This window comes from Rhinatrema bivittatum, chromosome 6, assembly GCF_901001135.1.
Source record: "Rhinatrema bivittatum chromosome 6, aRhiBiv1.1, whole genome shotgun sequence".
NCBI classification, from domain to species: Eukaryota; Metazoa; Chordata; class Amphibia; order Gymnophiona; family Rhinatrematidae; genus Rhinatrema; species Rhinatrema bivittatum.
In genome coordinates this window covers 89,164,033-89,190,256 of record NC_042620.1, presented here as the reverse complement: position 1 = coordinate 89,190,256, position 26,224 = coordinate 89,164,033, and the positions used below count along the sequence as shown (strand labels likewise).

The 26,224-nt window shown below is 41.3% G+C and overlaps 1 protein-coding gene across 2 annotated transcripts in view; it reads left to right on the top strand.

Annotated features, from left to right (window-relative positions):
• The window catches only part of CD302 (CD302 molecule), an 86,007-nt gene that overhangs the window by 8,922 nt on the left and 50,861 nt on the right, over positions 1-26,224 (top strand). Inside the window, exons 2-3 of one of the 2 annotated variants that reach the window (XM_029605583.1) lie at positions 4,946-5,117; positions 5,462-5,569. In XM_029605583.1, the coding sequence (XP_029461443.1) occupies positions 4,985-5,117; positions 5,462-5,569 (241 nt within the window). In that variant the 5' untranslated portion in view covers positions 4,946-4,984. The remainder of the gene's footprint in view (positions 1-4,945; positions 5,118-5,461; positions 5,570-26,224) is intronic. The other variant, XM_029605584.1, reaches the window with a different exon arrangement.

Genomic DNA, 26,224 nt, shown 5'->3' with positions numbered 1-26,224 from the left:
TTCTATCTAAATCCATGTTGGCTTCATCCCATTTAAACTATGACTGTCTATGTCTTCGGTAATTTTGTTCTTTATAGTAGTTTTAATAATTCCCAGCTCAGTCATGAGGTGCACCAGACTTTAATTTCTTGGATCACTTCTGGAACCCTTTTTAAAAACTAGTGTTACCTTGGCCACCATCAATCTTCAGGTACTGTAGCAGATTTTTAATGATAGTTTATAGATTACTAATAATAGATCTGCATTTTATTTTTTCAGTTCTTTCAGCGCTCTGTGATGTATACCATCTGGTCCAAATAATTTGCTACTTTTTTTGTCTGGCAGTTTGCCCTATTACGTCTTCCAGGTTCACTGAGATTTGTTTCAGTTCCTATGAATCATCACCTTTAGTTACGTGGCATGGATATCTGCCTTACATCTTCCTCAGTAAAGACCAAAGAATTAATTTAATCGGTCTGCTATGGCCTTGTCCTGCCTTAGTGCCCTTTTTACCCCTTGATCATCTAATGGTCCAACTGACTCCCTCACAGGCTTTTTGCTTCAAATGTATCTGAAAAAGTTTTGAGTTTTTGCTTCCACAGCAAGTTTCTTTTCAAATTCTGTCTTTGCCTTCCTTATCAATGCTGTGCATCTAACTTGCCAGTGCTTATTCTAGTTACCTGTTTTCTTCATTTGGATTCCTTTTTCATTTTTTTAAATATATTGTTATGGCTAGAATAACCTCCCACCCATCACCTTTTAACCATTCCAGCTGTCAGATGGTCTTTCTTTCACCTTTTTTTAAAAAATGTGTGAAATACATCTTGTCTGGCCTTCCAAGATGGTATTTTCAAACATTGTCAATGCTTGATGTAAACTCTCTTGACCTGTGCAGTTTCTCCTTTTACTTTTTTCCTAATCATTTTATCATAGTCTCTACTTAAGAACATAAGAAATTGCCATGCTGGGTCAGACCAAGGGTCTATCAAGCCCAGCATCCTGTTTCCAACAGAGGCCAAACCCGGCCACAAGAACCTGGCAATTACCCAAACACCAAGCAGATCCCATGCTACTGATGCAATTAATAGCAGTGGCTATTCCCTATGTAAACTCGATTAATAGCTGTTTAAAGTTAAATGTCCTTAATGCCCTCTCACCAACTATCAAGTTAGATTTGATTGTGTTATGATCATTATTGCCAAGGCAGTTACCTCTCACACCAAAAGCATGTGTTTGGTTTGACCAAGTATGGCAGTTCTTAGGTACTGTTGGTAACTCCTACTGACTTTGGCCCAACTTGGAAATTCTAGACTGTTGACCCCTTATAATAGCCGAGCTTGAAAAGGTTCCTCATCACTGCTCTAGCTAGTAGATTTTCTTTTGGGTGGCAAGTGGTGACTCTGCATCATCATAGCTGTCACTACTCAGTCAGAGCCTCAATGTGATTGTTTCATGAGCATGCCAAAGCTGTGCAAACTGTGCTCTGCACCAGTAGATGTTTGCCTTTACAATTCTTTAAAATACAAACAAAGGGTAAATGTTACAGTAAAGGTAAGTATTAGCAGAGAGCTGAACTAAGGAAACTTTGAATGAAAGAGAGGGATTTTGTCCATTTAACCATCAATATGCTTCCCCACACAAATCCTATTTTCATCGTTGAGATGTTAATCATTAGTCTCAGTAGAGATGTCAATGAGTACATGGTCAGAGAGCAAAGTATTGTAATACTGTCACCCTTGCAGAACTAAATGCTTGAGCAGTGCAGGTTTGAGAAATATGCATACATTACACACATAGTTAAATGGAAGACTTCAGTTTTCTCTGCCTCTCAATCTATAGCCATTCGGTGAATAGATTCAGCATCAGTTTTTAAAAATCATTTTTACTTTTTGGCGACTTGGTTAGTCATCTAATAGTTTAGAAGCATTTTCTGAAGTTGTTTTTATACCTTTCCTTTTTTTTTTTTTTGTTCCATGTTGTGCATACAGGCATGACTCAATTTCTTTTGTTAAAAAATAAAAATCTTACTGCCAGAAAGAACATTGCTAGAACCTAAACTGTTTTAGTCAGGTGTTTTTCATACTTTAAAGCTTTTTTTTTTTTAAAACTTGTTTTGCTGTAGCAGAAAGGTGAGTCATTTTCACGTGGCAGCATGTTTTCAAACACTTATTTTCTTTGTTAGGAATTAGTAAGACACTTTTCTTGTTCTGGCTCTAGAACAGCTTGGAAGTTTGGCAAAAAAAAATTAAGCAAAGCAAGTTGGTTGTCTGCACTTACAAGCCCACCGCAAATTCTAACAGAGCCCACCACAGGTTTATTTTGTTTTCAACAATAGTATTGAGTGTCTTAATACAACTTACATGTGGCCGGTGCCATTGAGAGAGAATAAGATTACTAGGATTTGTGGTGCGCGAATTGGGGATACTTCGTCCCTGTAGTGAGCAGGCAGTTCAGTTGTATGTACAGTGAGGGGGGGGGGAGGAGGGTTGACCAGTAGTCTGGTTCCATGAAAAATTATAGTTACCGTCTCTCAAAATGTATCTAAAAACACGCTCTATGTTCTTTTATCACAAAATACTTCAGACATGGTAAGTATGTCCTGCATACAAGAGAATTAATTATACCCCAGAAAATATTAAATCAGCCAGCAAAATCCAGCTGTTATCAACATGTAAATCCTGTGACGGAGACACATCCAGGTCATGCGACCTTAACTGGATCCTAGGATATTTTACACTGATGTTCACCCAGCTTAGGAGCGAGTGCCGAGGTGGTGGCCTGGATTGCAAACTGGTTGATGGACAGAAGACAATGTGTGATGGTAAATGGAACTTACTCTGAAGAGAGAGCGGTGTTAAGCGGAGTGCCGCAAGGATCGGTGTTGGGAGCGGTCCTGTTCAATATCTTTGTGAGCGACATTGCGGATGGGATAGAAAGTAAGGTCTGTCTTTTTGTGGATGATACTAAGATCTGCAACAGAGTGGACACGCCAGAAGGAGTGGAGAGAATGAGACAGGATTTAAGGAAGCTGGAAGAGTAGTCGAAGATTTGGCAGCTGAGATTCAATGCCAAGAAGTGCAGAGTCATGCATATGGGATGTGGAAATCCAAAAGAACTGTATTTGATGGGGGGTGAAGGGCTGACGTACATGGAGCAGCAGAGAGACCTTGGGGTGATAGTGTCTAATGATCTGAAGTCGGCGAAACAATGTGACAAGGCGATAGCTAAAGCCAGAAGAATGCTGGGCTGCATAGAGAGAGGAATATCTAAGTAAGAGAAAGGAAGTGATGATAACCTTGTACAGGGCCTTGGTGAGGCCTCAACTGGAGTACTGTGCTCAGTTCTGGAGACCGTATCTCCAAAGGGACAGAGACAGGATAGAGGCGGTCCAGCGAAGGGTGACTAAAAAGATGGATGGTCTTCATAAAATGATGTATGAGGAGAGACTGAGGAACCTAAATATGTACACCCCAGAGGAGAGAAGGAGCAGGGGTGATATGATACAGACTTTCAGATACTTGAAAGGTTTTAATGATCAATGGTCAACAACAAACCTTTTCTGTTGGAAAAAAAATCAGTAGAACAAGGGGACATGATTTGAAGCTCCAGGGAGGAAGACTCAGAACCAATGTCAGGAAGTATTTCTTCACGGAGAGGTTGGTGGATGCCTGGAATGCCCTTCCGGAGGAAGTGGTGAAGACTAAAACTGTAAAGGATTTCAAAGGGGCATGGGATAAACACTGTGGATCCATAAAGGATGGGAATGAAGAGAAGAGCCATGGGGGTGGAGTACTGGAATGGACGCTACTACCTGATGATTATTACCCTTACTCAATAAGCCTTCGCAACTCCAACATTGCTCTCCCCTTCAACTGCAAGGGGAAATGTGGAAAAGGGGATTTGCATTCAGATAACCAACAAGGACTGAACTTCACAATCTGGGTAAACAATGAAGCATGGGGGTAGCTTGCTTATTACGGCAGTTACTACCCTAAACCAGTTAAGCCTGATATCACTTTGAATGCATATACAGAGTCGCTGTCTGCTTCTACGGCAGGGGGAAATGTGGAAAACAGGATTTGCATTCAGACAACCACCAACAAGGCATTGATCTGTGCAGTCTGGGTAACCAAGCATCGGGGTAACTTGCTTGATGCGGCGGTTACTACCCTTAACCATTAAGCCTTATGCTCACCGTTGATGCAACTCCAACATTAATCTCTGCATCAATGACAGGGGATGGAAGGAAATTTGAATCAAACAGTTACCAACAAGGGCCCTGAATGTGGTAGTAGATGAAACAGATAAGTATGGGAAAATAAGTGTGGGAGCTTGCTGGGCAGACTGGATGGGCCGATTGGTCATTTTCTGCCATCATTTCTATGTTTTTATTGCATTTTGCCCAAATAAGCCTAGAGTTACTATTTTAAAGAGAACACGACATACTCTGATAGCAGAATGCAAATCTTTCACTGATGCTGAAGCAAACTTAGAGGGGAATATTGAGGCCCATAGCATTGGGGTCAAGGTTGATTTGGTGCCCCAGCTGAACCTGTACTGTGGAGATTGTTGAGCTGCAACATGGACTTCGGTTCACACATTTACATCAGATTGCTTACATGGAGGCTCCTGTAGCGACAGAAGGGTTGGGCAGTCCATTCTCCAGGTTCTCTTTGGGATTTAGAGCCAGCTCTAGCACTCCTGGGACCCATTATTTTATTACTTAATTTCCAAAACGTTATGAGATCACCCTGTTTCATGTATGCATGTGTCCTCCCACTAACAACTTTTGTATTTAGTGCCCTATCCCCACTAAACTTTGAGTACATGTTAAGGGATCCAAGTGGATCATGAGAGGGGTGATTCACCTTGTCTTTAGAGAAAGCAAATCTGTATATTTAACAGGTGTTTTCTGATACTAGGGAAAGCACTGTTCACACACATATCCTTTCTCCTTCCTTATTAGCTTTATAACAAAACTGAGACACACTAGGTGTCCCCAGGGATGTGGGAACCTGCTGGCCCAGAAGGGCCTTTACTTTTCCAAGAAAGTTCTGGAAATGTTCCATTTCAGCACCGCCTGATCATATCATCTATCACTAGTGATGCCCCCTCTCTTCAGAGAACACCTATTACAGGTAAACAATTTGCATCCATAGTTCCTGGGGTGGGAGATGAGTCTCAGCCATTGCTTAATAGTGATAGCTGGTAGCCAGATGTGTTTCAGAGAGAGCCATAGTGTTATCACCTCTGCCTGAGTATTGCAATGACCGAGCTAAGTGGGGGGAGGGGGAACCCTCGCATTGTGCACGAAGGCTCATGGTAACACAGCCCAGTTAGAGGCTGCTTTTGACTAAGATGGAATCTTGAAACGAGCAAGCTGAAAAACATACAGAAATTTGCTCAGGGAACAGCAGCTGATTTTCTTTTGTTTGCACCTCTCTTTCTTCCAATTAATTGTTTTGTTTTGTTTTCTTTACAGAGTGCCCTTCTTCCATATGGATTCAGTTTAAAAGTAACTGTTATGTGTTACTTCCTGTAATGTTAAAGAATGCCTATAGTGTCGATAAAGCACGGGAGCTTTGCAAAGGTATTTCTTACTTTGTTTATTGGTACATTTCCTACCCCTCCCCACATCTGTTTGACTTTACTTATGATTACATTTTTCACTTTATATTATATAAGATTTTCCTGTTTGGTCAACAGGCATAATTTTCTTGCTGGAATTGATGTCTCCTCTGGATTCTGGAACAATTAGAGCAAGAAAGCAAAGCCGAGCCATTCTATATGCCAGGATTCTCCTAAGGCAGCAGTATGATAGCATGAGAAATGCTTCCTCCTATCAACTAAATGCAAAGGGCTATATTCACAATTTAGAAACATTTCTGGCAAAAATGTATTGTCCGATTTAATGAGTACAAATAAATTCCATCCCTTATTTAAAAAAAACAAAACAAATTGTGGCTCACAGGCCCTGTGTAATTCAGCCAAACTAACACTCATATGTGGTTTTAGGCCAAACTGGATTGGAACTTATCAGCTTCATTAAAAGATGAATGATCCTTTCCCAATTAGCAGTTGCTCTTGTGATGTTTCTAATATCAGGAATTGAGTAAGAGAGGCATACTGGGCCTACTTCTGCTCCTGCCTTTGACAGCAGTGTCTCAGGAAAAGAAGCAAAAAATGCATGGCCACACTTCAGTTACCTCACTATCTCATTTACATAAGATAAAAAAAATATATAAAGCATTCTCCTCAGGAATTAAGAGAAAAAAGAAACGAGGAATAGAAATAGTCTTGGAAATATAAATAGAAAAACACTTGCATATTTATTGTGATGTGACAGAGAATGCTTTACTCACATGCAGATCGATACTCTAAAACCGCGGCAGAAAGAGTGCGGCATTGCCAGGCGCACCCTTCCTCCCCGCACGCACAGTTCTCTTGACCTAGCGCCTGATACTCTCTTCTAATTGCATGCAAATGCATGCCGCGGCTGTGAAGCATTAGGGAAGGGTTAGGCCCGCGCAACCCATTTTACTGTATAGGCGCTTAATACAGCGCCTATACAGTAGGTGGAGTAGGTTCATCCAGGCGGAGGAGTAGGTGGAGTAGGTGGAGTAGGTTCATCCAGGCGGAGGAGTAGGTGGAGTAGGTTCATCCAGGCGGAGGAGCCGGCTGCTTTCGCCGCCGGCTCCTCCGCCTGGATGAATGCGCCTGTGCGACCCGGCCCGCGGCCTAGATTGAACACGCGCCCACTCGCCCCCCAGATCCCACCGCCGCTGCCGGCGCCCGCCTGAAACCAACGCACGCCCACCCGCCCCCGCCGCCTGGATGAACAGGCGCCCACCCGCCCGCGGCCTCGATTGAACACGCGCCCACCCGCCCGCGGCCTCTATCGAACACCCGGCTCCTGCCGCCGGCCGCCTGGACCCACGCGGCCCTCCGGCTCCCGCCGCTGCCTGGATGACCGCACGATTCGGAAAGTGACAGATATTTAAAAATTTTTTTTTTTCTGACAGGTTTTTATGTGTCCCACAGCATTACATTTTCTCGATCATCTCTGTATCGCTTTTTTTAATTGTTTTTTATTGTGTTTGAGTATCTTAAGTGGTGTCGATGGATTTGTTACAAGACTCACAGTCCTAACACCTACTAGGGGGAGGCGGTAAACTAACACGTTAAGGCCGCGGCAAAACATCGGGTTACTAAGGAGATAATATCAGCGCCCGTTACAGTATCGGAGGGGAATAGCTAATTCCTTCATTATACAGCTAATTCGTTCATTTACACATCATATACATGCTGCGTGCGGAAAGGGTTATGTGTCTATTTTAAGAAGCGCTACGGACGCGTGAAACTAGAGACTGTATCGCTGGATCGCCTTACTCGTCTGTATTGTGCGCTCCCAGCACGTTACAGACGGGAAATCTTCAACCGCACGTTACTGTATCGACCTGATGAAGAGCAAAGGGAGGAGAAAGATAATAAGGGGAAATGTGAAAATAACAGTCCCTTATTACCCTGTGCTTGTGGGAAGAAAAACCCAGACCTCAGAAAACAATTAGACACAACATTGGCCCACTCATGCATTACCCAAGATTTAAAGTTATAAATTGTGGCCAAAATGGACAAAACAAATATGCAAATCCGTCTTAAGTATGCCATTCACACTGGACGTCCCAGATAACGTAATTACCAGATCAAGGGTCCATCAAGCCCAGTATCCTGTTTCCAACTGTGGTCAATCCAGGTCACAGGTACCTGGCAAGTATCCAAACATTAAATAAATCTCAAGCTTAATAATTAATAGCAGTCTATGAATTTTTCCTCTAGGAACTTATCCAAACCTTTTTTAAACCCAGCTACTCTAATTGCTGTAACCACATTCTCTGGCAATGAATTCCAGAGCTTAACTATGCACTGAGTGAAAAAGAATTTTGACTTGTTTTAAATGAGCTACTTGCTAATTCATGGAGTGCCATCTAGTCCTATTATCTGAGAGAGTAAATAACTGATTTACATTAACTTGTTCAAGTCCTTTCATATCCCTCCTCAGTCATCTCTTCTCCAAATTGAACAGCCCTATCTTCCTTAGCCTTACCTATTGGGCAGCTGTTCCATGCCACATATTTTGGTAGCCCTTCTCTGTACCTTCTCCATTGCAATTATATCTTTTTTGAGATGTGGTGACCAGATTTGCACACAGCATTCAAGATGCAGTCTCGCCATGGAGTGATACAGAGGCATTATGACATCCATTGTTTATTTGCCATTCCCTTCTTAATAATTCCTAACATTCTGTTTGCTTTTTTTGATCGCCACAACATACTGAGCCAATGATTTCAATGTTTTACCCACTATGACGCCTAGATCTCTTTTCTGGGTGGTAACTCCTAAGATAGAACCTAACATTGTGTAACTACAGCAAGGGTTATTTTTCCCTATATGCATCACTTTGCACTTGTCCACATTAAATTTCATCTGCTATTTGGAAGCCCACTCTTCCAATCTCACAAGGTCATCCTGCAATTTATAACAATCCACTTGAGATGTAACTACTCTGCATAATTTTGTGTCATTGGCAAATTTGATCACCTCGCTCATTGTACCCCTTTCCATATCATTTATAAATATATTAAAAAGCACTGGTCCAAATACAGATCCCTGAGGCACTCCACTATTTACATTTTTCCACTGTGAAAACAGACCATTTAATCCTACTCTCTGTTTCCTGTCTTTTAACCAGCTTGTAATCCACAAAAGGACATCACCTCCTATACCATGACTTTTTAGTTTTCTTAGAAGCCCCTCATGTGGGACTTTGTCGAACGCCTTCTGAAAATCCAAATACACCACATCTATCAGTTCACCTTTGTCCACATGTTTATTTATCACTTCAAAAAAAAAAATGTAGGAGATTTGTGAGGCAAGGCTTCCCTTGGGTAAATCCATGCTGGTTGTGTCCCAAACTATTTCTATCTAAATGTTTTGTGATTTTATTCTTTAACAGTTTCCATGATTTTTCCCAGCACTGAAGTCAGGCTCAACAGTCTATAGTTTCACAGATTACCCCTGGAGCCCTTTTTAAATATCGGGGTTACATATGCCATATTCCAGTCTTCAGGTACAATGGATCATTTTAATGATAGGTTACAAATTTAATGATAAACGGGATGGAATGATTCCCCTATGAGGAAAGGCTAAAGAGGTTAGCACTCTTCAGCCTGGAAAAGAGAGAGCTGAGGGGAGATATGATAGAGGTCTATAAAATAACGAGTGGAGTGGAACGAATAAAAGTTATGTTGTTTACTCTTTCAAAAGTATAAAGACTAGGCCAAACGCAATGAAGTTACTAGGTAATACATCTAAGACAAATAGGAGAAAATATACTCTATGCATAATTCAGCTCTGGAGTTTGCTGCTGGAGGAAGTGGTAGAAGTATTGGAAACAGGATACTGCTCTTGATGGACCTTTGTCTGCCCCAGTATGGCAAATCTTATGTTCTTATGTAACCATGAAAGCCTGAGGCTAGTACTATGATGGTTGTTTTCCTTGTGTGAATATAGATAAGAGATTTGTTTATGACCTATGTCCTTATTTTCATTCTAATCTTACTGAAATAGTATTTTGACTTTTCATTCTCTCATATTTCTTCTTTTGAACTGCAAATATGCATGAGACCAACAGTGCTAGCAAACTAAAGTGCCAAGTGAAACATTATGTATATGCAATAAGTACACCACATTTGTAGGGCGATTCCAGTACATCAGCAGGATATCTTTAAAATTCTGATTCTTGTTTATAGTGCGATTCTATTTTTTCTGTGCATTCATTTTATTTTCGGCCTTTTGTCCTTATATAACATTATCCTAAGTAAACAGGAAGCTGCCACAAGGTAAGGATGTGGTTGACTGGGGGGAAGAGCTTTATAGTGCTTAGCGGTTGTCTGCCAGACTGTTGAAACATCACTTTTCATTTGATTTTGTGTTTTGTTTTGTTTTTTGCATTATCTTGCTGCACCACATTAGCCTGTAATAAAAATAAACCTTCCAACTGCTACAGTGCATTCAAAGAACTTCAGCATGGTGTCCCTTTAGGGAAGTTCTTTTATGTAAGAGTACTTTCATATACACACTTGACACGGTCTGAACTTTATCATCATGCCTCTGTTCTTCTGATGTTGACCCCAGAATCGTGCATTGATATGGTTGTTGGAGGAATAACAGCATTTGATAGGTGAGAAAAGAAAGGAGATGTGGCTGTCATATTTATACTGGTTTGGCTATTTTTGAATTAAAAGGGGTTTATTTTTTTTATTTACTTAAAACTTTCATAAAGGATATAACTAACACTATTGTATATCTAACCATATCATTACTGTAACCTTGTTTCCTACCATATTGTACTCACTAACCTTTTTTTTTCATGAAACAGACACCTGTAATCTGAATATGAACTTTTAATGTAATTGACAACCCACTAACATACCCAGTCTCCATCAAAAATTTGTAAACTGTTGTGATGACAAAACCGAATGACGGTATATAAAAATCGATAAATAAATATACCAACATTCATATGCATATCACATCAGTTTACAGGTAACTGGGGGTGTAATATTGCAGTATTTAACTTCCCCATATTACTGTACACTAAAGTTGTCTATTTTGTATCAAGTACATAAAATGGCATTTGAAAAAAATGCAATTCTTATTTTTAGCTAGTGGGCTGGGAGCCAGGAAATGCTTTTTTTTTTGTTAGTGGAGTTTGACTGCTACAACAAATACTGTGCAAGAATTGCTTTGTGGAGGTTGGACTTCAAAATATAAGAACTGCTATACTGGGTCAGACCAAGGGTCCATTTAGTCCAGTATTCTGTTTCAAACAGTGGCAAATCCAGGTCAAAAGTACCTGGCAAGATCCCAAATAGTAGATAGATTCTCTACTGCTTATGCCCAGTTTATGGATTTTTCCCCCAGGAACTTGTCCCAACCTTTTTTAAATCCAGTTATGTTAGCTGCTTTTACCACATCCTCTAGCAGTGAATTCCAGACCTTAATTGTGCGTTGAGTGAAAACATTATCTCTGATTTGTTTAAATGTACTAATTATTAACTTCATGGAGTGTTTCTTAGTTCTTTTTTATTTTTTGAAAGAGTAAGAACTGATTTGCATTTACCTGTTCCACTCCACTTATTTTATAGCCACATCATATCTCCTCAGCCATCTCTTCTCCAAGCTAAAGAGCCTTAACCTCTTTTGCCTTTCCTAAGTACTATTCCATTCCCTTTTATCATTTTGGTTGCCTTTCTCGGAATCTTTCCCAGTTCTATTATAACGTTTTTTGAGATATGGTGACCAGAATTGCACATAGTATGCTAGATGCAGTCATACCACGGAGCAATACACAGTATTATAATGTTCTTCATTTTATTCTTTATTCCTTTCCTAATATACTTTTATTAAGGTAGAGTGCAGAAAACCACTGCTTATTCTTGGGATAAGCAGTTTGGGATCCTGCCAGGTACATGTGACCTGGCTTGGCCACTGCTGGAAACAGGATACTGGGCTTGATGGACCTTTGGTCTGACTTAGTATAGCATGTATTATGTTATGTTTGCTTTTTTGACCACCATTGCACACTGAGCTGAGGATTTGAAAGTATTTTCCAAGACAATCCCTAGAACCTTTTCCTGGTTGGTGACTCCTAGTATGAAACCCAACATTGTGTAACTAGCTTGGATTACTTGCACTTGCCCACATTAAATTTCATCTGCCATTTGTATGCCCTGTTTCATAAGGTGGTCCTGCAATTTTTCACAATCTGCTTGAGATTTAACAATTCAGAATTGCTGTCATCTTATTCTTATCTAACTGTTTGGCTACCTTAATATAGAGATCCCTACTAGGAACAGGTGAGAAATAAATCATTTTTTATTCAAGAGGAAACATAGTAGTGTGGGTACATAGCTACTCCATGTGGATGAGCTTTAACGCTGTATTTTTCTGCTATATAAGCTCTCACCACCAGCTCTCAGGGAACAAGTCTGATCTCTGGAGGCTAGAGTAGCAGACTTGGAGGAGCTGAGGGAAACAGAGCGGTACATTGACAAGACATTCAGGGACAGAGTAGCCAAGTCCCAAATCCATCTGGCAGCCCCAGTGCTGCCTTGGATCTTAAAGGTCTCCAAGTAGGAGAACATCACCATGGTGTAGCAGGAAGTGATCCAGGTGATGTATTGTCCTCTCACACTGAGGACAAATCTCCCAGGGCTACTGCCCAGGAGGGAAGGATTAGGCCGGCCATCATAGTTGGTGATTCGATTATTAGAAATGTAGATAGCAGGGTGGCTGGTGGACGTGAGGATCGCCTGCTAACTTGCCTGCTTGGTGCGAAGCTGGCAGACCTCACGCGTCACCTAGATAGGATTATAGACAGTGCTGGGGAGGAGCCAGCTGTCGTGGTACATGTGGGCACCAACGATATAGGAAAATGTGGGAGAGAGGTTCTGGAAGCCAAATTTAGGATTTTAGGTAGGAAGCTGAAATCCAGAACCTCCAGGGTGGCATTCTCTGAAATGCTTCCTGTTCCACGTGCAAGTCCCCAGAGGCAGGCAGGCTCCAGAGTTTCAATGCATGGATGAGACGATGGTGCAGAGAAGAGGGATTCAGCTTTGTAAGGAACTGGGGAAACTTTTGGGGAAAGGGGAGACTTTTCCGAAAGGATGGGCTCCACCTTAACCAGAGTGGGACCAAGCTGCTGGCACTAACTTTCAAAAAGGAGATAGAACAGCTTTTAAACTAGAACAAGGGGGAAAGCCGACAGTCACTCAGCAGTGCATGGTTCGGAGAAATGTATCCTTGAAGGATACTAATGAAACAGGAGAGTTAGGGCATCTCAACAGAGAGGTTCCATTAAAAGCAAACATAGTTCATATGCCTATATGTAAAAAATCACCAAAGCTAATGATTTCCGAATTAGCCCAAACAACTGAAAAGCAGGTTAAAACAAGCAAAAACCACACTTTGAAATGTCTGTATGCCAATGCCATAAGTCTAAGAAGTAAGATGGGAGAGTTAGAATGTATAGCAGCAAATGATGAGAGAGACATAATTGGCATCACAGAGACTTGGTGGAAGGAGGATAACCAATGGGACAGTGTCATATCAGGGTACAAATTATATGGCAATGATAGGGAGGATCAACTTGGTGGGGGTGTGGCACTTTATGTACGAGAGGGTATAGAGTCCAACAGGATAAAGATCATACAAGAGACTAAATGCTCAGTAGAATCTATATGGGTAGAAATTCCATGTGTGTTGGGTAAGAGTATAGTGATAGGAGTATATTACCGTCCACCTGGACAAAATGGTCAGACAGATCATGAAATGCTAAGAGAAATCAGGGAAGCAAACCAATTTGGCAGTGCAATAATAATGGGAGATTTCAATTACCAAGCAAAAGCATGAAGCAAAAGTGTCTTGCACAACAATCAAATCAACAAGTCCAGCGTCCAAGGAACAATGACAAAGTCCATCAATGAATTTATAATAGATTTTTTATTAAACCAAGGTGTAAACTATTATTCATGGCAACTCCATGTACCTTCAAGAATACAAGTGCAAGAGTCCCCGGACACGGTCCGTGTTTCGCGGTCGCTGCATCGGGAGGGACCCACGGAATTAATTTCATCTATAACATAAAAAAACCAATAAACGATGGACCTTATGAATATGGCCATTCAAACTTACACAAAATACAAGAAAACATACCTTATGTGTTCATCCTGGAGCGCAAAGAAGCAGTTTGGCGCCAAAGACAGGAAATATCGCGATAGAATCACAAGATCGCAATAGAATCGCAAATCAGAGTAAAGCCACGCCCCCACTGTAGACAATTCAGCTAAACAAAAACCATTCAATATCTTTATTTAGACCTTTTGGATGGACAGAAGACAGATTAAAAATCCATTTTTGTTCCCGTCTACCCAGGATTTCAGAATAGTCCCCTCCCCGAAACGGGGGTGTCACAACCTCCAAAACTGAAAATCTTAAATCAGCAATACAATGATGATGTTGGACCCAGTGTGTGACAAGGGGTTCATCCATCCTGAGTAGACGGATATTTGAACAATGTTCTATAATACGAGTCTTGACCATCCTCGAGGTCTTACCCACGTACAGTAAGGGGCAGGGGCACCGTACAACATATACCACACCCCGGGTAGTACAATCCGATCTGTTTCGTAATTTAAACCGGAACCCAGTGTCCGGATGAGTGAAGGAGTCTGACAGGGCAGTGTGGCTACACATAGAACAGTGGCCACATGGGCCATGTTGACCCTCCCTGCTCTCCATTATTTGTCTGTTGAAACTGGCATGTACTAGCTGGTCCCGGAGATTGTTACCTCGCCGGAATGTAAACCGCAGCGGTCCCTGAAAAAGTGAGGATAAGGACAAATTTTCCCAATGTCTGCGGATCATTGCTGCAATAGCTTTGCTAGCGGTAGAAAAAGGTAGAATACAATTGAAGCACTGGTTCTCATCAGCCACTGAGGGAAGGAACAACCAGTCGCGATTGGTGTACAAGGCTCTTTTAAAAGCCTTTTTCACCACGCGGGGGGGATACCCTCTATCCAGAAACCGCTGAGACATCAGCTTAGATTGTTCCAAAAAATCAGTACGGGATGAGCACAGGCGCTTCAATCTTAAAAATTGTCCCGTGGGGATGTTATCCTTCAGGGGTTTAGGGTGACAGCTAGAATATGCCAGTAAAGTATTCCTGTCGGTTTCCTTTCTAAACAGTGTGGTCACGTATTGATCCTGTTCTACGGAAATGATAATATCAAGAAATGCAATTTTTTCGGAGTGAATACAAAAATTGAATTGAATGTGTGGGTTGAGAGAATTTAACCAGTCGTAAAACATAAAAAATTGGATATCTGTCCCTTTCCAGATGATCAAAATATCGTCGATGTACCGTAGCCATAAATCTACAAAGGGAAACCATTCAGAAGGATACACCAGTGAGGACTCATACTGATCCATATATAGACAGGCAAGCGAGGGGGCCATCGTGGCCCCCATTGCCGTCCCTTTGATCTGCTGATAGTATTTTTGATCAAACATAAAAAAAATTTTTGTAAGGGCAAGAGTGGCTAGTTGAACCAAAAAGAAAGTAGTCAGCCGGTGAGGGGCCGGGCGTTGATCCAAAATGGTTTCAATAAGCTGAAGTGCTTCTGACTGAGGAATGTTGGAATACAATGAGATGACGTCAAGGGTGACAAAGAGAAAACCAGCTGGAGGGACAGTTGAGTTTGACAATCTTGTGATAAGGTGTGCAGTGTCTCTCACATAGGATCTGATCTTGGCAACGAATGGTTTTAAAAAAATGTCAGCGAATGGTTTTAAAAAAAGTCAGGAAATATTGCGATAGAATCACAAGATCGCGATAGAATCGCAAATCAGAGTAAAGCCACGCCCCCACTGTAGACAATTCAGCTAAACAAAAACCATTCAATATCTTTATTTAGACCTTTTGGATGGACAGAAGACAGATTAAAAATCCATTTTTGTTCCCGTCTACCCAGGATTTCAGAATAGTCCCCTCCCCGAAACGGGGGTGTCACAACCTCCAAAACTGAAAATCTTAAATCAGCAATACAATGATGATGTTGGACCCAGTGTGTGACAAACTGCTTCTTTAAATGGGTTACCTATTGTACGAGCCGATGCGCTCCAGGATGAACACATAAGATATGTTTTCTTGTATTTTGTGTAAGTTTGAATGGCCATATTCATAAGGTCCATCGTTTATTGGTTTTTTTATGTTATAGATGAAATTAATTCCGTGGGTCCCTCCCGATGCAGCGACCGCGAAACACGGACCGTGTCGGGGGACTCTTGCACTTGTATACTTGAAGGTACATGGAGTTGCCATGAATAATAGTTTACACCTTGGTTTAATAAAAAATCTATTATAAATTCATTGATGGACTTTGTCATTGTTCCTTGCACGCTGGACTTGTTGATTTGATTGTTGTGCAAGACACTTTTGCTTCATGCTTTTGCTTGGTTGACTCAACCTGTTTTGGAAGCATTAAATGGCTACCGATGACACTACCTTCAGCTACACTGAAGAAGCAGTCAACGCCGTTTTGACAGATGTATTGTTCTTCTCGGATTCTCCTGATAATCCTGTCCCTTCCTCCTCATGGTCTGAGGTTATCAATATACAGAAACGCTTAACCAGAGCAGAGTTACACTCTGCTACTTTAATTGAGTACTGCCGGGTTCGTCGGATCCCTCGAGGATTACGGATACAAAAAGAGCCACGGCTCCACACTGAGAACTCTGCCTTTATATCCCGCTGGAATCAAATCCTAAACAAATGCTCCTTGGACCTCATGGTCCTTATTATTGAGTCTAACAAGGAGCTTCAAGTTACTTTAAAGGAGGAGCTTTCGCTTAAACTTGATCTGCTTAAACATTCCACACTTGTGGAAACGTTCCAACAGCAGCTTCAAGAATTTGAGGATAATCTGACTAAATTTCGGGAGGATTTAAAATCCCTTAAATTTAGCAAATTTCAACATGACCTTTCTGATTACAGTACTGGCTATGTATACAAATGGATGATCAAGAAGCCACAAAGAAAGGTCACCTTTGCGCAGGGCTCCTCCTCATCATCATCTTCGGAAGAATCTGGCAGCGAGCAAATCCCCCGGGGCCGTGGACAAGGACGCAAGACCCGCGGAAACTCCATCCCCCCCAATGCTCCAGTTTCTACACAAGGACCACCGGACAATATACAACCTTATACTTCTGCTTCTTCACGGTATTCCTCGATAGCGGCGTCTTTTTTAGACTCCGGTCAACCCCCCAGGGACACACGAATTACACGATCCCGCACAGGCACAACTCTACCGGGACAGAAAATGCCTCGGACACCGTGTCCCCCATCACGCCTTCCAGATGCATGGCAGTAAGTTCAGAGACTGTGTTTAATCTCTCTACCCGTGCTTTGTCTGATGTTGAAAAGAGTTCCCTACAGAAAGGTTTATCATTTGTACCAACTACACGTTGTGATCCGTTTGATTTACAGGTTCACCTCTATCGATTTTTTCGCATTTTGAAATTAAAATTGTTTTTTACTGATTCTCCATCCACTGTAGACAATTCAGTCATTTCGAAAAAATCCAGATGGACCCTTCCGGGCCCTATCAATCCTTTATTGGGGGCTTTTGAACGTCTTGTAAGTAAAGATGCTCAGCTGTTAGCTATTAAGAAACAATTTATACAGTATAACCTATCCCAAGAAGAGGCTACAGCAATTAAGGGTTTGTCTAAAGATTCCTCCGTTGTCATCAAACCGGCTGATAAGGGTGGAGGGATTGTTGTGTGGGGCAAGGCAGACTATGAAGTGGAGGTGTTGCGTCAACTTAGCGACACCTCCTTTTATAAACCACTTGTAGAAGACCCGACACCAGACTTATTAAAAACTATTAAAGAGCTTGTTCAAGAAGCCTCTGACTGTAAAATGCTCACAAGTAGGGAAGCGAAATTTTTGGTCAATTCTGCCCCGGTTATGCCTTTGTTTTACCTTCTGCCTAAAATTCATAAAACACTGGTTTCCCCCCCAGGTCGACCCATAGTTTCAGGAATCAATTCCCTATTAGAGCCACTATCACAGTTCATTGACATTTTTTTAAAACCATTCGTTGCCAAGATCAGATCCTATGTGAGAGACACTGCACACCTTATCACAAGATTGTCAAACTCAACTGTCCCTCCGGCTGGTTTTCTCTTTGTCACCCTTGACGTCATCTCATTGTATTCCAACATTCCTCAGTCAGAAGCACTTCAGCTTATTGAAACCATTTTGGATCTACGCCCGGCCCCTCACCGGCTGACTACTTTCTTTTTGGTTCAACTAGCCACTCTTGCCCTTACAAAATTTTTTTTTATGTTTGATCAAAAATACTATCAGCAGATCAAAGGGACGGCAATGGGGGCCACGATGGCCCCCTCGCTTGCCTGTCTATATATGGATCAGTATGAGTCCTCACTGGTGTATCCTTCTGAATGGTTTCCCTTTGTAGATTTATGGCTACGGTACATCGACGATATTTTGATCATCTGGAAAGGGACAGATATCCAATTTTTTATGTTTTACGACTGGTTAAATTCTCTCAACCCACACATTCAATTCAATTTTTGTATTCACTCCGAAAAAATTGCATTTCTTGATATTATCATTTCCGTAGAACAGGATCAATACGTGACCACACTGTTTAGAAAGGAAACCGACAGGAATACTTTACTGGCATATTCTAGCTGTCACCCTAAACCCCTGAAGGATAACATCCCCATGGGACAATTTTTAAGATTGAAGCGCCTGTGCTCATCCCGTACTGATTTTTTGGAACAATCTAAGCTGATGTCTCAGCGGTTTCTGGATAGAGGGTATCCCCCCCCCGCGTGGTGAAAAAGGCTTTTAAAAGAGCCTTGTACACCAATCGCGACTGGTTGTTCCTTCCCTCAGTGGCTGATGAGAACCAGTGCTTCAATTGTATTCTACCTTTTTCTACCGCTAGCAAAGCTATTGCAGCAATGATCCGCAGACATTGGGAAAATTTGTCCTTATCCTCGCTTTTTCAGGGACCGCTGCGGTTTACATTCCGGCGAGGTAACAATCTCCGGGACCAGCTAGTACATGCCAGTTTCAACAGACAAATAATGGAGAGCAGGGAGGGTCAACATGGCCCATGTGGCCACTGTTCTATGTGTAGCCACACTGCCCTGTCAGACTCCTTCACTCATCCGGACACTGGGTTCCGGTTTAAATTACGAAACAGATCGGATTGTACTACCCGGGGTGTGGTATATGTTGTACGGTGCCCCTGCCCCTTACTGTACGTGGGTAAGACCTCGAGGATGGTCAAGACTCGTATTATAGAACATTGTTCAAATATCCGTCTACTCAGGATGGATGAACCCCTTGTCACACACTGGGTCCAACATCATCATTGTATTGCTGATTTAAGATTTTCAGTTTTGGAGGTTGTGACACCCCCGTTTCGGGGAGGGGACTATTCTGAAATCCTGGGTAGACGGGAACAAAAATGGATTTTTAATCTGTCTTCTGTCCATCCAAAAGGTCTAAATAAAGATATTGAATGGTTTTTGTTTAGCTGAATTGTCTACAGTGGGGGCGTGGCTTTACTCTGATTTGCGATTCTATCGCGATCTTGTGATTCTATCGCGATATTTCCTGTCTTTGGCGCCAAACTGCTTCTTTAAATGGGTTACCTATTGTACGAGCCGATGCGCTCCAGGATGAACACATAAGGTATGTTTTCTTGTATTTTGTGTAAGTTTGAATGGCCATATTCATAAGGTCCATCGTTTATTGGTTTTTTTATGTTATAGATGAAATTAATTCCGTGGGTCCCTCCCGATGCAGCAACCGCGAAACACGGACCGTGTCGGGGGACTCTTGCACTTGTATTCTTGAAGGTACATGGAGTTGCCATGAATAATAGTTTACACCTTGGTTTAATAAAAAATCTATTATAAATTCATTGATGGACTTTGTCATTGTTCCTTGCACGCTGGACTTGTAGATTTCAATTACCCCAATATTGACTTGGTAAATGTAACATCAGGACTTGCTAGAAACAAAGATCCTGGATGTAATAAATGTTTGCTTCATGGAGCAATTGGTTCAGGAACCAACAAGAGGGAGCTATTTTAGATTTAATTCTTAGTGGAACGCAAGATTTGGTGAGAGAGGTAACGGTGGTGGAGCCACTTGGCAACAGTGATCATAACATGATCAAATTTAAACTAATAGCTGGAAGGGGGACAATAAGTAAATCTGCAGCTCTAACACTAAATATTAAAAAGGGAGACTTTGATAAAATGAGGAAAATAGTTAGAAAAAAACTGAAAGGTACAGCTGCAGAGGTTAAGTGTTCAACAGGCTTGGACATTGTTTAAAAATACAATCCTAGAGGTGCAGTCCATATGTATTCTGAGCATTAAGAAAGGTGGAAGGAAGGGAAAACGATTACCGTCATGGTTAAAAGGTGAGGTGAAAGAGGCTATTTCAGCCAAAAAAATCATCCTTCAAAAATTGGAAGAAGGATCCATCTGAAGAAAATAGGATAAACATAAGCATTGTCAAGTTAAGTGTAAAACATTGATAAGACAGGCGAAGAGAGAATTTGAAATGAAGTTGGCCACAGAGGCAAAAACTCATAATAAAAACTTTTAAAGATATATCCAAAGCAAGAAACCTGTGAGAGAGTCGATTGGACCATTAGATGACCGAAGGGTTAAAGGGGCTCTTAGGGAAGATAAGGCCATTGCAGAAAGACTAAATGAATTCTTTGCCTCCGTGTTTACTAATGAGGATGTTGGGGAGATACCAGTTCCGGAGATGGTTTTCAGGGGTGATGAGTCACACGAACTAAACAAAATCACTGTGAACCTGGAAGATGTAGTAGGCCAGATTGACACACTAAAGAGTAGCAAATCACCGGGACCAGATGGTATGCATCCTAGGGTACTGAAGGAACTCAAAAATGAAATTTCTGATCTATTAGTTAAAATTTGTACCTATCATTAAAATCATCCATTGTACCTGAAGACTGGAGGGTGGCCAATGTAACCCCAATATTTAAAAAGGCTCCAGGGGTGATCCGGGTAACTATAGACCAGTGACCCTGACTTCAGTGCCGGGAAAAATAGTGGAAACTATTCTCAAGATCAAAATCGTAGAGCATATAGAAAGACATGATTTAATGGAACATAGTCAACATGGATTTACCCAAGGGAAGTCTTGCCTAACAAATCTGCTTCATTTTTTTGAAGGGGTTAATAAACATGTGGATAAAAGTGAACCGGTAGATGTAGCGTATTTGGATTTTCAGAAGGCGTTTGACAAAGTCCCTCATGAGAGGCTTCTAAGAAAACTAAAATGTCATGGGATAGGAGGCGATGTCCTTTCGTGGATTACAAACTGGTTAAAAGACAGGAAACAGAGAATAGGATTAAATGGTCAATTTTCTCAGTGGAGGAGGGTAAACAGTGGAGTGCCTCGGGGATCTGTCCTTGGACCGGTGCTTTTCAATATATATATAAATGATCTGGAAAGGAATACGACGAGTGAGGTTATCAAATTTGTGGATGATACAAAATTATTCAGAGTAGTTAAATCACAAGCAGACTGTGATACATTACAGGAGGACCTTGCAAGACTGGAAGATTGGGCATCCAAATGGCAGATGAAATTTAATGTGGACAAGTGCAAGGTGTTGCATATAGGGAAAAATAACCCTTGCTGTAGTTACACGATGTTAGGTTCTATATTAGGAGCTACCACCCAGGAAAAAGATCTAGGCATCATAGTGGATAACACTTTAAAATCATCGGCTCAGTGTGCTGCAGCAGTCAAAAAAGCAAATAGAATGTTAGGAATTATTAGGAAGGGAATGGTTAATAGAACGGAAAATGTCATAATGCCTCTATCGCTCCATGGTGAGACCGCACCTTGAATACTGTGTACAATTCTGGTCGACACATCTGAAAAAAGATATAGTTGCGATGGAGAAGGTACAGAGAAGGGCAACCAAAATGATAAAGGGGATGGAACAGCTCCCCTATGAGCAAAGGCTGAAGAGGTTAGGGCTGTTCAGCTTGGAGAAGAGACGGCTGAGGGGGGATATGATAGAGGTCTTTAAGATCATGAGAGGTCTTGAACGAGTAGATGTGACTTGGTTATTTTCACTTTCGAATAATAGAAGGACTAGGGGGCATTCCATTAAATTAGCAAGTAGCACATTTAAGACTAATCGTAGAAAATTCTTTTTCACTCAATGAACAATAAAGCTCTGGAATTTGTTGCCAGAGGATGTGGTTAGTGCAGTTAGTGTAGCTGGGTTAAAAAAATATTTGGATAAGTTCTTGGAGGAGAAGTCCATTAATGGCTATTAATCAAGTTTACTTAGGGATTAGCCACTGCTATTAATTGCATCAGTAGCATGGGATCTTCCTAGTGTTTGGGTAATTGCCAGGTTCTTGTGGCCTGGTTTTGGCCACTGTTGGAAACAGGATGCAGGGCTTGATGGACCCTTGGTCTGACCCAGCATGGTAATTTCTTATGTTCTTATCTTAGGGTTTGGATTTTTCTGTTTTCTTCCCAGGGCAGTATATTTTAGCTGTCCCACAACTTTTCTGTTTGAGTCTTAAGCTCTCCGTGGAGACTTATTTTGGATATGGGAGTTTCTGTTCACCCTCTGTCACTTTTTGTATGTTTGGTGTTGAATAATTTAAGTTCTGAGTAACCAGTAACAGGGCCTCAGTTACGTTCTTTTTCTAACAATGGGAGAAGTTCCTTCACTGTGAAAGAACATGTGGATTGTTAGTATGCAGGGGAGGAAAGAAGGGAGAAAGGAGTTGGAATGGAGTCCCGTACAGCCCAGGCTAATCTAGTAAAGATTATGAGAGAAGTGGAGAATAACTTGTACTATTCCGATACTGCAAGGAGAGCAAAAAGAGTAAGAAAACTACATGGAGATGTAGGAGATGAAATATTTGAAGAGACATCTAATCTGGATTACATCTTTATTTCACCTACATTGGGATGGGAGAAACATCAGAATAAGATTGGATCATTTGGCTTTACCATCTAAATCTTAAACAAAAGTGTAAGAGGTCACAAGTTTATTTAAAGCACTTGTAACATTGCAATTGAACTAAACTTCTCTAAAGAACATGGTCATCATTTCCCACTATTTCAGTAAAAGTATTGCTGAAATCCAAAGTCAGCTTCCAGTGTGCTTTTTGCTGCAGATTGATTTGAGCACTTATCCGTGCTGTATACAGTATTGTAAACTGGGAATTAAGGGGTAGATTTTCAAAAGGTATGCACACGTCCATGTGGATGTGCGATTTTATAACATGCATAAAATTCATTGTCAGCTGACTGCTCTGTGCTGTGGTGATCACAGCACAGGCAAACAGCTGTGTGCTGCCTTCTTACCGGTGAGGGGGGGGGGGGGGCGTCACTCCTGCTGCAGTTTCCAGCCTGTCAGGACTCTGCTTTTAATAGCAGCATACCGGCTACCTTGTGCTATAGCTGCCATGTGTGCTGGGGTGAGGGTGAGTGAGTGAGACAGAGAGTGAGCCGGCATGTGTGTAAGAGAGAAAATGTGTAAGAGAAAGAGATTGGTCAGGGAGGTGACTGGTGTGTGGTGTGAGAGAGAAAGAGATTGGTCAGGGAGGTGACTGGTGTGTGGTGTGAGAGAGAGAGAGATTGGTCAGGGAGGTGACTGGTGTGTAAGAGACAAAGTGTGTGTGTGGGTGTCTCTGTGAGAGACTAGTCATGTGCCCTAAGGAAGAGGAGCATGAAAACAGAGCTTCAGCAGCCATTGCTACTTCTGGTTTGTGCTATTGGCCTACAAGGAAAAGGAATAGGAGAGATGCTGGAGAGGGTAAGTAAAGGTGGCTTTTTAAGTTTCTTTCTTGACTACCATTTTAATTATTGGGTATTATGTGATGTGTCTGCTGTTTGAAATATTTTATTGTTTAGAGAATTTAATAATTTTGTAAGTTTTTAATGATTGGACGTTATTCTATTTATCGGTTTTTGAAACATTTATTATATTTATTAGTCTTGTTTTAGTATTTTATATTACTTGAGAAATGTATAAATAGAAATATGGAAACAAAAACTGAACTGGAAACAGCAAGAAGTCAGACTGAGTATATGCAGTGCAACAATGGAAAAACAAAAACATTCATTTGATGGGCACTTTATTCTGTATTTGGTGAGGTTCTGTGTGTGTGACCCAGGTAAGGATATTCTACAAGTTTGTAGTTTCTGTGTAGAGATCTATAGCAGTTTAGCTTGTTCTGTATTAGTGTTTAGGGCCTGGTTAAAGTTTTGGCAGTGTTGCCTTTTCAAAGGTAGGATTGTTACAACTGCATTATAGAACTCATTCAAACAGTAACGTTTTGCACATTAGTTTGTGTACATTATTGCAGATCCTGTGAGTCAATTAGGTGCTATATTTCTGTTTTGCACTGAATGCAGAGTGGCTTTTTTGGGTTTCCATTCCAGTTTCTGTCTTCATATTTGTTCTTTACAGTCTCTGTACTTGGTGAAGGTTGACAATCGATTCTATGTGTGTGAGCAAAGTGAAGTATTTTACTAGTATGTAGGAATTTGTACCAATCTTATTAGTTGTGTTTTCTCAATAGGACTTGTATTGGTGGTAAATTACTGTTTTTTCATAAGGAGGGCTATTGCATCTGGTAGGAGAGTGTTTATGTTGTTGTTACTGAGATGGCACCAGAAGTATCTTTTTTGTATGGTAAATTGAACGGGGAATGTCCTAGTTCTGTTCTGTAGCCGTTGTTGGGGGGTCAGGGTGGATCCTGTAGATACAGAGTATATGTTTACATTTAGCCCTGTGACAATCATGTGTTCAGTGCGTCACGCATGTGAGAACCATCTGTCAGGTGTGTCCAGACAGCAAAAAGGTTGAGAACCACTGTCCTAGTCAACAGCAAGCAGATTGAAATCATCTAGCAATAGCACCTCCCCTTGCATATAAATTTTGTAAGTGTCTTCAATTTAAATCTTTTCATCTCTTCTGCCTGTGAAGGTCAATATGACACACCAGTATAAATGGATGTTTGAATCCTTCTTTCCAGATTAACTCACAGTGCCCCTCATTACCTTATAAGCCTTGCAGTTATGTTGCTTTAATATCATGTTTTCATATAGCACCACTCCTCCTTTTCCTTCCTATCCTATGCTTCCTGAATAGATTATAGCCTAATATAGCTATAGTATATCCCAGTGTTGGTTCTTTGTAAACCATTCTCTGTGACTGCACTATGGCCAAGTCAGCCTCTTCTATGATTGCCTCTAGAATTGTGATTTTATTTCCAATACAAGCATTAGTGTGCATAGTTTTTCAGATGTAGCCATTTTTCCCCATTTAAGTGTTTTACAGATTAGCTTACCTGAGTACTTTTATTTACCTTTGGGCTTTGTTTACCCATCCCTCATGATGCTAGTTTAAACCCCTTCTCAATAGGTTTGTTAATCTACCCGTCTTTAACAGGTGGGCCCCATCACTGCTTGGAAATCCATGAATCATCATCCTTTTGTCTAGGAAACAGAAACACTCTCCTCGACACCATCTACACCGCCATTCAGTTATCTCCAGAATGTGATCTTCCCTGCCTGAGCCTTTATCCTTGACAGGGAAGACAAGAGAATTCCACTTGTCTGTTTACCCTCTCTCCTAGAGCCATGAAGTGATACATTCGGTGTGGTACCTAGCAATATTATTCATGCCAGCAAGGATGAACAGCATATGATAATAGGCTTGATGAATCTCAGCAATTTCTCTGCATTTTGGTTTTTGGCACCCACCACATTTCCCGACCATTTCTTATTGGCAGATGGATGCCTCCATGCACCTTGGAAGCAAGTCACCAACCACTACCATCCTCTGCCTTCTAGGTACAATGGTTGTTGAGTTTGCAGCTCTAAGGTTCCCAAGTTTTGATTTTCTCCTCCTGGGATGGTTTCTCCTCCTACACTTCCAGGGCTGCATATTGGTTCTTCAGTTTAAGGGAACTTGGACTATAAGATAACAGCTGGATCCAGATTATTACAGCCACTAGACCCCACAACCAGACTCCAGTTTCAGCTTCCCTTCTGTTTTCCATCTTTGACACCTTGTAACATAGTAACAGTAAATTATAAAGACCAAAATGGAGAGGCAAGTTTTATATTTTATTTACATTTTTTAGGGTAATAGCAACTGCCACTCTGTGGAATATAAAATTAATAATAAAGTTTTCCCATTTGTTCATTTCCATTGTCTAGCTAGCAGAGATTATCTGTGTTTGTACTGTGCCCTTTTGAATTCCATTACAATTCTTGTCTTCATCATCTCTTCTGGGAAGGAATTCATACATCCATCACCTTTTTTTGTGAAGTATTTGCTGACCTTCTTGAGTCTTCCCACTTGTAGTTTCATACTGTGACCCCCTAGATTTGCAGCTTTCCATTGGAAAAGATTTGATTTTTTGTGCATCAATTTCTTTCAGATATTTGAAGGTCTGTATCATACCCCCCCCCCCCCCCCCCCCCCCCTCCACTGTCTCTTTCTCTCTTCCAAGATATGTATTAAGGTGCTTCAGTCACATCTCCTAT